Here is a 14,437-nt window from a genome sequence, read left to right on the forward strand (position 1 = left end):
AGAAGCCTTTCAATAAATGGTGTAGCTTGTCTATGATCTCTGAAGCTGAAGATGTTACAGGACAGAAAGAGCAAATACTGAACTGTAAGGCTTAAGACTTCTGATTTGGAACAGCTTTGCTTTATTACATTTTCCTTATTTGTGCTTTTGATAATGATAACTTCTGTTGAGTGTTAAATGTTTTGATTTTTTATTTTTTGTTATTTCTTCTAGATGAAATAAAAACAGAGCTGGAAAACCAAAGGTAAATTATTAATTGCTGTAAACTATGTCAGAAAATGACAAGTAGGATAATTTGATAGTGAAAATGTGTGTATACATTAAAACAATGAGTTTGTGAATACTCAGTTACACACCTTTGCCAAAAACAGGATATGCCCCATGTGTTCCAATTACTCAGTGTTTGTGGCTATGGGTACTCAAGCCATAACTGCCTCTGATTTTCACTATGAAAAAATTGGAAAACTTCTAAAACAGGCTGGTTTTTCACTTCCTTTTCCTGGGCTTTATATAGCCTAATGGAAGTCGTAAAGAGCAGTAGGTATCCTCTGTTTAATAGTATATGCTCTTAACTACCCAGATCAAGAATGCCAACTTATATATTACTTAAATCTGAATTTTGAAACACTTTTCCAGCACCGTGCTGTGCTTTAAAATGAGCCCCCATAAGTGTTTGTCTTTGCTTAGTATTCTTCATATGCGTCCAGTTTAATTAATTCAGAATAACTTTGATAGATTTATCATTAACTCATGTGTGAGTTCCCCAGTATTTCAGGTAGTGGGATGATGTTGGAGTGTAGTGAGGGAAGAGTTAAGCTGAAGAATAAACAAAAAAAATAAGATGCAGTATAAATAAATGTAAAGTCTTTTTTGTGTGATTTTTAAAGAAAATTGACTTTCTTTAGGTAAGTTTATGTGAGAGAAACTTGCATTACATTTGTATGCTGCTATGTACTATTGAGCTTTACATTTAGGAAAGGAGGAAGTGTAGTTTGCTGTGATACACGTTTAGAAAAATTAATAACTCTTCTTATGTGACCTAGAGAAGGGACTGCTGCTCCACAAAAAGCAAACTTCATTGAAGCAGATAAATACTTCCTTCCGTTTGAGCTGGCCTGCCAGTCAAAGTCTCCACGCATTGTCAGTACCTCACTGGATTGTTTACAGGTGAGTATTCTGTTTAAACTTGGACAGAGTAAAATGGAGAAACGTGCAGTAACAGAAATCTTGTGTGCTGTTGGCACTCTTAGAGTGAAGAAGTAATGCTGTCCTAAGTACACACGGCTGTTCAAATACCCACTATGGCTACCTAGGTGCATAAACCATGCAAAATAGGTTATTATAAGTCTTGGCTGAAAGTGCATCTTGTCAAAGTCAGAAGTGTACGTGTGTGTGTGTGGTGATTTACAGTGAAGCAAGCCTTTATGGAAGCTCATAAATGCCTACGTTATTCAGTAAAGATGTTTCGCTTGTGGTGCTCTAAAAGGAATATTTAGCGTCATGTTTCTTCTAGTGATGGATGATGTGATGGGCGGTCAGACACTGGAATCTTTCTACCTTGTTCCTCTTTAGGTTGTTACAGAAAAAACAAATGCAGCTTAAGGGCAGAATCTTAGTGCTGTGAATAGGTCCAAAGATTGTTTAAAAAAGAAAATTGACTGGTTATATTAGGAAGAAATAGTCTTTTTGGAAAAAGCTTGTGTTATCATTATATCTGTTTTCTCTAGCTCAGTGAACAGTCCAATTATTTGGTAGTCAGACTACTGATGGTGTTAAATTTTTGTGTTAAAACTGGTTAAGTAAGATATGCTGTCTAAAACCCCCTTTTTATGCAGTACCTACCTGTATTTTACTTAGCAGTATACAGTTGTCTAACCTGCATTCTTTCTGTCTAGAAACTCATTGCATATGGACATATCACTGGCAATGCACCAGACAGTGGAGCTCCTGGAAAAAGACTGATTGACCGAATAGTTGATACCATTTGCAATTGCTTCCAGGGTCCTCAAACAGATGAAGGAGTACAACTGCAGATAATTAAGGTATTTTATTGGTTCCTTTTGGTGCAATATATACTTGCTTTCTCTGTCTGTGCTTTTGTAACTGAAAAAAATTTATTACAAAGTACTACGTAGGGCCTGGTTTCTCTGTTTCCTACACTGTTAGATGTGTCATAGAATTCAGGGAGGCTGTCATATTTCACCTACCAATTCTGAGCTGGTGTTTCCTCTTGGAAGCAGAACAAAATTGAATACTTAATAAATGTTTGTCATTCTTTCTGGGTTGAGCCATGGCCTCAATACTTTACCTTGCAGAGTGCTCAATGTTCAACTTTTAGGCTAGTAATGCCCACATTCATTAGACCAGTGAATTGCTGTAAGCCTTCAGCTGAAGGCACTGTGTCTGTGATGCAGTTTTGTGGCCCACTGCTCTATCCTGTCTGCTTTATGTCCCTTTTTCCAGAGAGATCTGCTGTATGTTTTCAACAAGGGATAGTAGTACCAGTGGTGTGTGTTCTGGTCCTGAAATCTACTTGGGCTAACATAGCTGAGGTTAGAAGTTGGTGAACTTTCTAGTGATCTAATTTGATGGCAATGCAGACTAATTGCCCCTTCCATCAAAATGAAGCTATAGAATAGAATAACTTTCCTATGGAGGTGGAATATCTCCCTTAGTGGAAAACCAGTTGTGATAAAACATGTTAACAGTTCAGGAGAGAACAGAGGTATGTGAAAGTTCTGTTACTCTCTTTGATTTGAAATGACATTTCAGAGAACTAGAAGTTCCTTATATCATCTTATAAACAGATATGTGTTTTGTAACAAACCCACTGCTTATTCTGGAAGACCTGCATGAAGTGTATTGCTGTCTGCTTGCTTAGATTTCATTTTTTACTGTTACGGACTCTTTCAGGCTCTCCTCACTGCAGTAACATCTCCATATATAGAAATTCATGAAGGAACAATTCTTCAGACTGTTAGAACCTGTTACAACATCTATCTGGCCAGTAAAAATCTTATTAATCAGACAACTGCCAAAGCTACCCTTACACAGATGTTAAATGTAATTTTTACACGGATGGAGAATCAAGCTGTATGTAACTATTACTTTTGTTTATCTCAAATGTTTAGGCTTGACAAATGAACAGAAAACTTTCTTTGTTATTATGAGTGTGTCATTGTAATTTGATCTCTTGATTTGTTATTTAAAAAAAAGTAAAATCCTGCAGTGAAGCATACTGACTGATTAAAAATAAAATATGGAGCTTATTGCTGATAAAAAGGCTTCACACTGTAGTTTGTGCCAAATGGCTTTGTTTAAACAAATGATGGACTACTTTTAAGATAAGCTTGAAGCATTTATTTTTAATTTGATTGGTTAAGTGATTGTATTTTCACTGTTCCTTTCTTGTTAACATGAATTCACAAAGGAACATTACTCATCATAGACATCGGTTTTCCCTTACCATGTTTTGTGCCTTAGATTAACTTTTTCATATTGGTTTTTCAAGATACAAGAATCCAGAGAAGTAGAAAAAACAAATCAGCAAAAATCCCAGTCTTCTGCAATTCAGATGGTGCCCAGCTCTCCAAGGATTGGTCAGCTGAAGCACAGCTATCAGGAAGGCAAACCCAGCGCTCCTCTAAGTGTGGAATTAACAAATGGTGAGCCTGAGAGGACAGAAAATGGAGGCATGAAGTTGGAGCAGGAACCAGCTCCTTCAGTATCAGGTGAGCAAGAACAAGCTGTGTCTGTTGCTTTAAGTTACAATGTTTCTATTGGAAAATGCTCTTTTAGGCTCTTCTGAGGAGAAGGGACTGGGGTTATTGGCTCAGATCATGCTTGGATTTTCTCAGTAGTTAAAGTATACAGACCATCCTTAGCTCGTGTCTACAACATTATAACCTTTGAAGAAAGCCTTGTGTTTTCCCTGGAATTCTAGTAAACCTATATATGGTTTACATATATATATAGAATTATAATGGAATTTGACTTCATTAGGTTGATAAAGGGGAAAGAAAGGAAGGAAGAGAATAGTCATGGTACATGGGAAGTGACAGAATCTCTGAGGAAATTGAAGTCCTGTGGTAGAAATAATGTGTATTATGAAGACTTTATTATAAGCATATACTGTGTATCCAAATTAGGAATATAGGATATTCCAAAACTAAAAGTTTATAACAGTTGATAAATACAAATGACAAAATCACTGCATTAAAAATATCAGTGCTTTGATTTAAACAGTGGAAATAAGATCAAGGAGTATTTTTGTATGTATCTTCTTCCTAAACAAAAGTACTAAATTCAAAATTATCACTTTGTGTGTTTCATTAGAGGAAACAACTAATGGGGGAAAAGAAATGGTTAAAGGCATCTTGAAAGATGTGGTCAACTCAGCTGTGAAAGGTAGCAAAGTCTTCTGTAGTAAAATGGATGCATGTGTATTATTTTATTCCTATGATTATAAAAGCATGGAAGTTTTTTTGTTACTATTTTTTGTTACTTTTGTTTGTCAGGAACACCTATTTAGGCATTACTGCCTTATGAACAAATTTTTATTGTCTCTCAAAATTCTATTGCTGGTAGCTGAGAAACTTTCTGGTTAACCAGTGCTGCTTCTGTTGTGCTTGGTTGTGGAGCTTCACAAAGTCACGGGCTAAGGAAGCTCAAAGGGTGATTTTAATCAGTTTTCCTTTTTCCCCTATAGTGGCTGAAGAAAAGCAGGTAACAGAAACAGTTAATGCTCTCCCTGCATTAGAGACTGCAGATACTGCTCTTTCTGGTTCTAGTAATGAAAATGTCCAAACAAATGGGATTCCAGATGATGGGCAATCTGTTTCCTCCACTGATAATCTGGTAAATAACTTCACTGGATGCTAATGTATATTTAGGAAAGGAGAAATGTTTTTATCATGCCAACTAATACAGTGGAATTTTGAGGAGGGAAGCTTTAATGTATGTGTCCTGCTCAGATTCAAAAAAGAAGCAACTGCAATTCAAGTAGATACCAAATACAACTGTTCTAAAATTGTTAGTTGTATTCTAATGCAGGGTGGGGGTAGAAGGGAAGAATCAGTCAACATGTGTGAAAAGATCCAGATTGCTTGTAGTCCTGTTCAAGCTTAGTTTAAACTTTGCCAAATGGACTCTCTTTTTAATCTAATTCTAGGTAGCTAATTCTCAGAGGAGCTGTGGGTTCTTCCTAATAGCTCTGTTCCTTTTGTCTGAGGATTTAATGTTGTGTTTCTTGCTCTCAAGGAAACAGATGTATCTGGACAACAAGCTGCCGCCAAATTTTCCCATGTCTTACAAAAGGATGCCTTCCTTGTGTTCAGGTCGTTGTGCAAGCTCTCCATGAAACCACTTGGTGATGGACCACCAGATCCCAAGTAATGAGACTGTATTTATTACACTGTCCTCTTCAGGTAGCTTTTGGAGACAGTTAAGTAGCTGCTGTGTAGTAAAGCAGGTATACAAAATTCACCTGTCAGGCCCTTGTTTCAGTTAGCTTGATGAATTTAGGATTGAAACTTGCTTCAGGTTATTAAAAATTTAATACTTGAGGGGTTTTTTTGTGTAATGGGTTTTTTAATCTTATTGGTTGAAGTGGCTTTGACTGTAAAATTTGTGAAACTTTTGATGGAGGAGTGAGGGAATGCTTCTTAGTAGCATTGAGCTGCATCTATTATCCTCGTCTAAGATGTTAATACTCATGGACAAACTCCAAATTAACACAGTAGATGTTGTCCAAAATCACTTACAGACTGATTTTCACCTCTCCTACCCTCCCACATTCAAATGAGTTAAAATAGCAGTAATTTCTTCTTGACATGGAAGAAATGCTGTAGGGCTCATATTGAGCAGTGTGTATTCAGAAATACAATAAAAATATATTTAATGTTGATTTTTTTTCTAGATCCCATGAATTGCGTTCTAAGATAGTGTCTCTCCAGCTGCTTCTCTCAGTACTGCAGAATGCTGGTCCAGTTTTCAGGACACACGAAATGTTCATCAATGCAATCAAGCAATATCTTTGTGTAGCATTGTCTAAAAATGGAGTCTCTTCTGTTCCTGATGTGTTTGAGCTCTCTCTTGCCATCTTTCTCACACTGCTTTCGAATTTTAAGACCCATTTAAAAATGCAGATTGAGGTGAGAGACTTTACATCTATCATTTGTGTGATGCTCTAGTTCTCAAATAAAAATACTGCAATGATAAAAAGGAGTTTGAACTTAGAAGTTAATGTTCTAGTTTTGTTTGCTTACTAAACTAGTATATTACTACTGTAGTAAAATTTTAATATGCATGAGATGATACCCTTCAAGGGAAATTACTGAATAGAATTTAATTGGTACATTTGAAATGGTTCTGATAAGTTTAAAATCATCAGGCCCTTTACCTCATTTATTTTGCAGGTGTTTTTCAAAGAGATCTTCCTGAATATTCTAGAGACTTCTTCAAGCTCTTTTGAACACAAATGGATGGTGATCCAGACTTTAACTAGAATTTGTGCAGGTATTTCCATTGTTGTGTAAAGCAGTCACTTCCTCTGGGAGCATATTAAAATTATTTTGAGGACAAATGCCACATATAATGTTTTAAGTGTGGTAAACTGGATTTGTTCCTATAGTGCCTGGGTTAATTGTCTGAACTCATCCCCATTGCCTGCTCCAATTGGCTGATTCCATTTCAAAACACTATTACACTGCATCCTAATACTTGCACTTTCTTTTATTTTCAAGATGCCCAGTGTGTAGTGGACATTTATGTTAACTATGACTGTGATTTAAATGCTGCTAATATATTTGAACGCCTGGTAAACGATTTATCCAAAATCGCACAGGGACGAAGTGGGCATGAGTTGGGTATGACACCTTTACAGGTAAGAAAAACAGCTTTGGAGATAAGGTACTATTTTTTTCATAAATTATGCTCTATTTTTTCAGATATGGTGCTGTCTCTACATTGTTATTGATACTTCCAGTGCTTCGTGTTGTCTGTAATGGACTGAGGTTACTCACTTTTTGTTAGTTAGCTAATTTGCAATGGATGGTGAAGCACTACAGTTAATTTACTTGGTGATTTTGCTGCATATTTGCATTTTGACACTAGGTTCGTTCTGGGCTTTTCTGTTGGGCTGCCATGGGAGAGACAGTTAAATGAGCCTTCATCTGCCTTATTTGAATTACTTTCCTGCTGGGACTTCTGATCCAGCAGTACCTTCTTCATGTGTTTGCTTTGCACAGACTTTTTATGCCTTACCTGTACAAGTATTTTATTTTTTTAAATTTTGCTTTCTCAGTCCTCAGAGGGAAAGTGGAGTATAGACTGCTTTCAACAAGAGTAGATGTTTCTGACACTGGCCTTGCCTATAGCACTGTTTTTCTAGGCCAACCTCATGGCTTTCAGGACTGAAGTGAACTTGGTGCCAGTGTTGGTCTCGGAACTGAGTACACCTCACACCTTCTATTAGAACTGTTATCAATGCTTGCTTGATCATTTTTATTTCCCTGTGGTCCTTTAACCAGAAAATGGAAATAAAAACCATGAGACCTTTGTTTCAGATTTTGAATAGAACTGTTTTCTGTGCATCTAAGGTGGTGAGACACTTGTCTTGCTAGTGGAGAGATCTGACACTAAAGAGGCTTACTGGATGGTCGTCATCATTCATACAACAAAGGGGCTTCATTTAGGAAATGGTGTATATTGCCCCTTGGTTGTACTCATCAGTTGTCAATAGACCATCTGCTTAAAGTAGCCAGAATAGTCTCTATCTGGTTATGGTTGCTTTTGGCCCAGATGTATCCAACCTAAATAGTCAAGAGGCAGAGACTTTGTGTAACCTACAGACTTCCCCCAGCTGACAAACTTTTTAAGATTTAAATGGTGTGATGTAATGCCTTCTAAAAACTTGTGTGTATACTTATATTGGTTTGGGGATTTTATGTTTCAGTGGGGTTTTTTGTTTGTTTGTTTGTTTTTTTTAGGAATTAAGCCTGAGGAAAAAAGGACTTGAATGTCTGGTTTCTATTTTAAAATGTATGGTAGAATGGAGTAAAGACCTTTATGTGAACCCCAATCATCAGACTAGCTTAGGTAAGATTGTTTCCTTATGGAGAGACTAATTTGCTTAATAAATTTATCCTTGTGTTTAGTGTTTAGAAGCTGTTCAGTAGTGTGGATACATCTTACGTAACTATTTGTTTATACAAATGAAGTGTTTTACCAAATTGTTAAAGCTGTTGCAATAACCAGTTCTCTAATTGTCTAGTTCAAATAACCAGGATCTGTGTAAGAGCTTTAGCCAGGCTGTTGTCTACACTTTAAAAGCTGGCTTATGTAGAACAAGACGTGGCAAATGTTGCAGTTACTAAGTTGAAGTTGCTGCTGCTCTTTTGCCTTTTGCTGGATTATTTTAGAATTGTGTCAATATAACATTGTCATGTAGGGTAGGCTGCCAAAAAGGTATAAAATAAGACTACGGACTCATAAATTTCTGCTAAAAGGTTTTATAACTAAGAGCTTTTGACTGAACAGGATAACTTAAGTCTTGCCCTGCTTATAAATAGGTTCATATAAACCATCTGAACAGGAAATGGCTGAAGGTAAATGCCTTGAGAGTGGAGGGAGACGGAGTAGTGTCAGTTCTTTGGACTCCACTGTGTCATCAGGAGTTGGAAGTGTTGGTACCCAGACTGCTGTCCCAGATGATCCTGAGCAATTTGAAGTCATCAAGCAACAAAAGGAAATAATTGAACATGGGATAGAACTGTAAGTCCAGTATGGCAGTAAAATAAAAGTTCACTAGAAAAAACAAACAAACAAAAACCCAACCAAACAAACAGTAACAAATGACTGTGTGCAACTGTATTGTTTCTTAATCTTACACAGTCAAGCCTGCAGGGACACTTACAAATTGATCTTAATTCTGAAGAGTCTTGCCTGCTGTTGTCAAAAGCTAATGCTGGAGGCTATTGTAGTTAAAAGGAATTCAGTAAAGTCTTGAGTGGAGGATGGTTTCACAGCTTTCCTTTGTGCTGGTTCAGCCACATGAGAGGAAAGTGTGTGTATACCTAGTGAGAAATTGATTTGAACAGGAGGGCTTAATGTTGTCTTACAGCTCTTGCACCTCTTGTTGTCTTTTATTGAAGTAGAGTTTGGAGAATTAAATCATTCTCCAGTTATGCTTTACTACTTTTTTATTAACTTGGAGATCTTTGTCTGTAAATGCTATAAAAACGTCTTGTACCACAAAATTTTTAACACTTCATGAAGATTGTGTATTTTTCTAATACTTAAAAGCTGTCTCTTTTGAAATGACTAGGAATAACTTATAAGGTACACTCAGTTGCTGATAACTTTTAAGAGATGTAGCCCATGGTAGGATATAGTTAATACCTTTGTTGCACATTCTTTGACTTTTCCTACTAGAAAAAAAGGACATGCAGGTACAGCACAGAATCTTTGGTTTAGAAGGGCTCTGTAGAACAAAAGTCTTATAGACTGATAATTTCCAATTGTATGTCTCAGTTTCTCCATGTTTTTATCTGAATAGGTTTAATAAAAAACCAAAGAGAGGAATACAATATCTACAGGAGCAGGGAATGCTTGGCACTACAGCAGAGGACATTGCACAATTTTTGCACCAAGAAGAGCGCCTTTGTTCTGTAAGACTAGATGCAACATAAGATAACTAATACTCTTAGCTCTGTCATCTTCTTCCTTGTCTTCTGATGTCTCCGTGCACTCTCTGTTTAGTACATATTTCATTAATAGATAACTGAAAGTGTAAGGGTTCTAATGAAGGTACTCAAAAGCAATGCTACTTTCTATTTACTTGCTGTTTCAGGCTGGTAGTAGCTGTGCATACAATAAAGTGCTGAAGGGATTCCCATAAATTCCTATAAATGTGTTACCATAATCTGCATTAATGGTACCTTGCCAGCAAAGTAATATCATGTATTCTCCACTGCATGTGAAATTTGTCACAATTTGGTTTTCTTTGGCTCTATAGCAATGCAGATCTCACTTTGGAGTGTGAGGGAAGCAAGAATATGTGAATTAAAGGCATTTTCTAATGGCACTGGTTTCTCGTCATCCTTCTAACGGTTGCTCTGCCTACTCAGTGAAACATATCAGACTTGCAAAACTGACAGCTGTGCAATTCTTGTACTATAAACTGCCTTGCAAAGCTGGCAGTTGGATTACACAGTAATAACTGTCTCTTGTGTTTTTAGACTCAAGTAGGGGAATTTCTTGGGGAAAGCAACAAGTTTAACAAGGAAGTGATGTATGCCTATGTAGACCAGCTCGATTTCTGTGGAAAAGACTTTGTTTCTGCTCTACGTATATTTCTGGAAGGTTTTCGTCTGCCAGGTGAAGCCCAGAAGATTGATAGACTAATGGAGAAGTTTGCTGCTAGATACATTGAATGCAACCAATGGTAATTCAAAACCGTCATATTGGATAAGTGCCTGAAGAATGGCTATATTGTTAATGGCCCTTAGGGGCAAGGGGCAACTCATGCTCATTCCAGCTCAGGAACTTCTACAGGCTTGTGTGAGGAGCAGATCTTGTTGCTGATGTGGGTGCTGAACCTTTCCAGCAACTAGGCAAAATGGAAACTTTGGACAGAAAGTGTACCAATGCTGGTATTCCATTATATTTCAAATATTTGCTAGAAATAAGCCAGAGAAGTCCTAAGTATGTTACAGTGTCTCTGTATTAGCTATTTTGTTTTTAAACAAATGTAGATCCGTCAAGTGTGAACAACAGTAATAAGCAGTAGCAACTGCTAAAGTTAAAAATAGATGGCATAAATAGCTAATAAGATGTTACATGTGGTTTTGCTCGCCTGTTAAGTCTTGAATAAAATGTATATATGTCGGTTGATGTCAAGCAGGCAGTGTTGCTATTGTTTCTAATGCAATAAACTAGCATTGAAACTTAGCTAGGTGTTCAGGCTGAATTGCTTCCCATTCCTTAGTCCAGTTGGTGCATCACTGGGTTGGTTTTGTGTAATTCTTTGTGAAACTCTGGGAGTGAAAAGTAAGCTGTTTTTTAGCCTTTGTGGGATCACTCAAAGAAGGGTAGTGTATAATCTTTTGGGAATGCACTTGAAAATTCCAGTCATCTCTAGTTATCAATGTTGTGAGAAAGATGCTTTATACTTTTTTTCTCTTTTTATTTGCATTTTAAATCACTTGGGGCTTCATGCACTTCTGAAGACTAATTTTAGGCTGTGTTAGCTGTTTAGTTCGATGCATAACCCTTTTGGGTATTTTTCTTCTATGTATAAATTGAGCTAACAGAATGAGGAATTAGGGCTCTAAAAACCTGATTTGTTTTTTTTTCCTCCCTTAGGCAAACACTATTTGCTAGTGCTGACACTGCCTATGTTTTGGCATACTCTATTATAATGCTGACTACAGACTTGCACAGTCCACAGGTAGAAATTTAAAAGAACCCAAACTTGTAGAGTTCATATTTCCCTGGAACTTGCATTCAAAATCTGATCCCTGACTTCCATTCTTTTTTACAGGTAAAGAATAAAATGACAAAGGAGCAATACATAAAAATGAATCGAGGCATCAATGACAGCAAAGACCTGCCAGTAGAGTATTTATCCACAATCTATGAAGAAATAGAAGGAAAGAAAATTGCAATGAAGGAGACAAAAGAATACGCAATTACAGCCAAGTGTAGTAAACCAAGTAAGAAGGAACTAGAAACTGGGAAGACCACAGTGCTCTCGAAGTATTGCAGTAACTTTCAGGATGGCATAGTGGAGTTCAGATCCGTTTTTGAAAACATCTTTGTGCAATACATAAATTACATTTAGTATGGCTAATTTAGATATTTGGAATGAAACTGGCTCAGTTATTACTTAATATACTTCTGTATTGGAAACAAAGCTGTCTAAGTGCATCTGCACCAGTGAACAGAGGCACTGGAAACTAGATTTAGGGTTGGGTTTTTTTGAAACAGAAACGTGGGAGTGGGAAATGGTAGGACAACTGAAGATGGCACTTACTTTGCAAATTAATTTCTTGGATTTTGTGTGCCACACAACAGGTGGGGTTTTTTTTAGTTGATTTTTTTTTTTTTGGTCTTCCTATCAGTATCATGCCATAGTTCAGAGGCTGGTAAGTGCCACAGTCCTTGTGATGATGTTTGAAAAAGAGAGAAATCAAAGAATTTGTTATGATCTATAATCACCTATCCTCATCTAGACCAAATGAGGACTTCTGTATGTAGTGTACACTAGAAACCAGTGTCCCCAGCTGTACTCTGCTTTTACTCAGAAAAGCTGGTATTAATTTAATTCAAGTTAGTGAATTCTGAACCCTCAGCAGAGTGGGTTTTTCCAGTGTTTTCTGTGCTATTTGCAAGTTTCCTACATAAAAGTATGAATGATACTGATTTGGTTGAAAAGTGAAGTTGCAACCTTTAGTGTAAGGATAAAAGATCCACTAAGTTATTAGTGTGTTTATCAAGTCAGAGAATGTTAGCCTAAGAGGATGAAGGCCTTTCCATCCATTTTTACAGGCAGAGTGACAATAGACTATGCCTCTGACTTCCTATGACTAGCTCACAACATGCAGCATAAATTAAAGGGCTGTATTAATTATTTTGTTTAGAATGAAGTTTTAAGTTGGAGTGTGGATTTTAGTCCTGAAGTTCCTTGCTTACAATCTATGACAGCCTTCTGACTTCCAACACTCTGGGAAATTTGTATCTTTATATTTCATTTACAATGGCTTTCTTTAACATTTTGTTATGTTCAGTGTAAAGACATTGAATATGAAAAAAAAAAAAAGCAACTGTGTGGTGTTCCCTTAGGTGTAGCTAATGAGAAGCAGCGGAGGTTGTTGTACAACTTGGAGATGGAACAAATGGCTAAAACAGCTAAAGCCCTCATGGAGGCCGTAAGCCACGCAAAGGCTCCTTTTACTAGCGCCACTCATCTGGATCATGTCAGACCCATGTTCAAAGTGAGTATGTGGTTCTCCTTGTCTCTTCATTGCTAAGAGTTTTAAGCATTGAATAAGTGGAAAATTACTCGGAAGAATTAGGTAATGCAACAGGTGGATTCTGGATATATTTGGTTTCAGTTTTCTAGCATTTTGGGCTAAAATTATAATAAACTTCTGAACTTTGTTTCTTCCTTCCTTTAGCTTGTATGGACTCCGTTGCTGGCAGCTTACAGCGTTGGCTTGCAGAACTGTGATGATACAGAAGTTGCATCCCTTTGCTTGGAAGGAATACGATGTGCAGTTAGAATAGCCTGTATCTTTGGAATGCAGGTTTGTATAAGACGTAGCATGGGGCTTGCTAAGGGCAGTGTAGGCCCTGGTAGGCAGATGAAGAATTGCAAACTACTTATACATAGAAAATGAAGCATCACATCTACTTCCTTGAAATGGTGAAATTAAATACTATATTAATACTATATTAATAATTATATTAATAAATACCATCTCATTTTAGTTCATTTATGATCTTGATACTGTCAAGCTTTTCTTCAACTCTGCCTTCCTTTTATTGCCGAGTTCTCTATTAAGAGCATCTGCTAACGTGCCTCCTACTTTCCTTCAGCTGGAAAGTGCTCTAATAGTGCCAACTATACATAGAAGGAAAATGGTGTGGGCATGCTGGACAAGTAGCTTTCTCTGGCTTTGCAGGGTCTTTATTACAGTGCTTATTTCTGTCTTGTAGCTTGAACGAGATGCTTATGTACAGGCCCTTGCTCGTTTTTCCTTGTTGACCGCCAGTTCCAGTATTACAGAAATGAAACAGAAGAACATAGATACCATTAAGACACTGATTACTGTCGCTCACACAGATGGCAACTATCTTGGGAACTCTTGGCATGAGGTAAGAACTTGATCAGTTTAAGTAGTGCAACAGCATTGTCCTCCGAAAATTTGCAGGATTTTGTTCTACTAATTTCAGTCGTTAGGAACTGCATTAGCTCCCAGCTTGTGTGAGAACCCTGTTAAAAATGTGGATGCAAATGCATTATTTTGTTAGTGGTTTATATAGGGGTGTATGTTTCATATATATATATGAAATAATGCACCGTGGTTTTTGGCAGACCCTATAGACAGTGTGTGACCAATATTGGTTTTTTTATGGGTGCTTTTGATGTGGAATTAAAACCATACTAAAAATCTCATTTGACTTCAGAGAATTCTGCACAGAAACCATTGCATTCTTGTTCACGTAAACAGAAATATTCTAGCTCACAAGTGCAGATTTGTCTGTGTTTGGCAACATTTACACCATGATCACATGAAAAATTAGGGCTAAAATATTTTGGTTTGGTATAGGTAAGAATAGGCTATTGGGATCATATGTACTTTCTTAAAGTATATTTTCCAGGAGCTCTTTAATCAGATCTAAATCTGTGCTGCTGCTGAAAGGAGCATTCCTG

At 37.0% G+C, this 14,437-nt stretch overlaps 1 protein-coding gene across 1 annotated transcript in view; it reads left to right on the forward strand.

Moving 5' to 3' along the window:
- Positions 1 to 215: 215 nt before the first annotated feature.
- Positions 216 to 14,437, forward strand: part of ARFGEF2 (ADP-ribosylation factor guanine nucleotide-exchange factor 2 (brefeldin A-inhibited)) — a gene marked incomplete at its 5' end in the record, with an annotated part of 27,416 nt that continues 13,194 nt past the window's right edge. Inside the window, 20 exons of the mRNA XM_010191678.1 lie at positions 216 to 244; positions 1,044 to 1,167; positions 1,896 to 2,042; positions 2,914 to 3,093; positions 3,512 to 3,731; positions 4,336 to 4,407; positions 4,709 to 4,857; positions 5,260 to 5,390; positions 5,918 to 6,152; positions 6,417 to 6,516; positions 6,744 to 6,883; positions 7,989 to 8,097; positions 8,571 to 8,772; positions 9,557 to 9,668; positions 10,239 to 10,444; positions 11,365 to 11,449; positions 11,543 to 11,714; positions 12,844 to 12,995; positions 13,179 to 13,307; positions 13,720 to 13,878. Coding sequence (XP_010189980.1) covers positions 216 to 244; positions 1,044 to 1,167; positions 1,896 to 2,042; positions 2,914 to 3,093; positions 3,512 to 3,731; positions 4,336 to 4,407; positions 4,709 to 4,857; positions 5,260 to 5,390; positions 5,918 to 6,152; positions 6,417 to 6,516; positions 6,744 to 6,883; positions 7,989 to 8,097; positions 8,571 to 8,772; positions 9,557 to 9,668; positions 10,239 to 10,444; positions 11,365 to 11,449; positions 11,543 to 11,714; positions 12,844 to 12,995; positions 13,179 to 13,307; positions 13,720 to 13,878 — 2,853 coding nt within the window. The remainder of the gene's footprint in view (positions 245 to 1,043; positions 1,168 to 1,895; positions 2,043 to 2,913; positions 3,094 to 3,511; positions 3,732 to 4,335; positions 4,408 to 4,708; positions 4,858 to 5,259; positions 5,391 to 5,917; positions 6,153 to 6,416; positions 6,517 to 6,743; positions 6,884 to 7,988; positions 8,098 to 8,570; positions 8,773 to 9,556; positions 9,669 to 10,238; positions 10,445 to 11,364; positions 11,450 to 11,542; positions 11,715 to 12,843; positions 12,996 to 13,178; positions 13,308 to 13,719; positions 13,879 to 14,437) is intronic.

This window comes from Mesitornis unicolor, unplaced genomic scaffold (assembly GCF_000695765.1).
Source record: "Mesitornis unicolor isolate BGI_N332 unplaced genomic scaffold, ASM69576v1 scaffold54869, whole genome shotgun sequence".
Lineage (NCBI taxonomy): Eukaryota > Metazoa > Chordata > Aves > Mesitornithiformes > Mesitornithidae > Mesitornis > Mesitornis unicolor.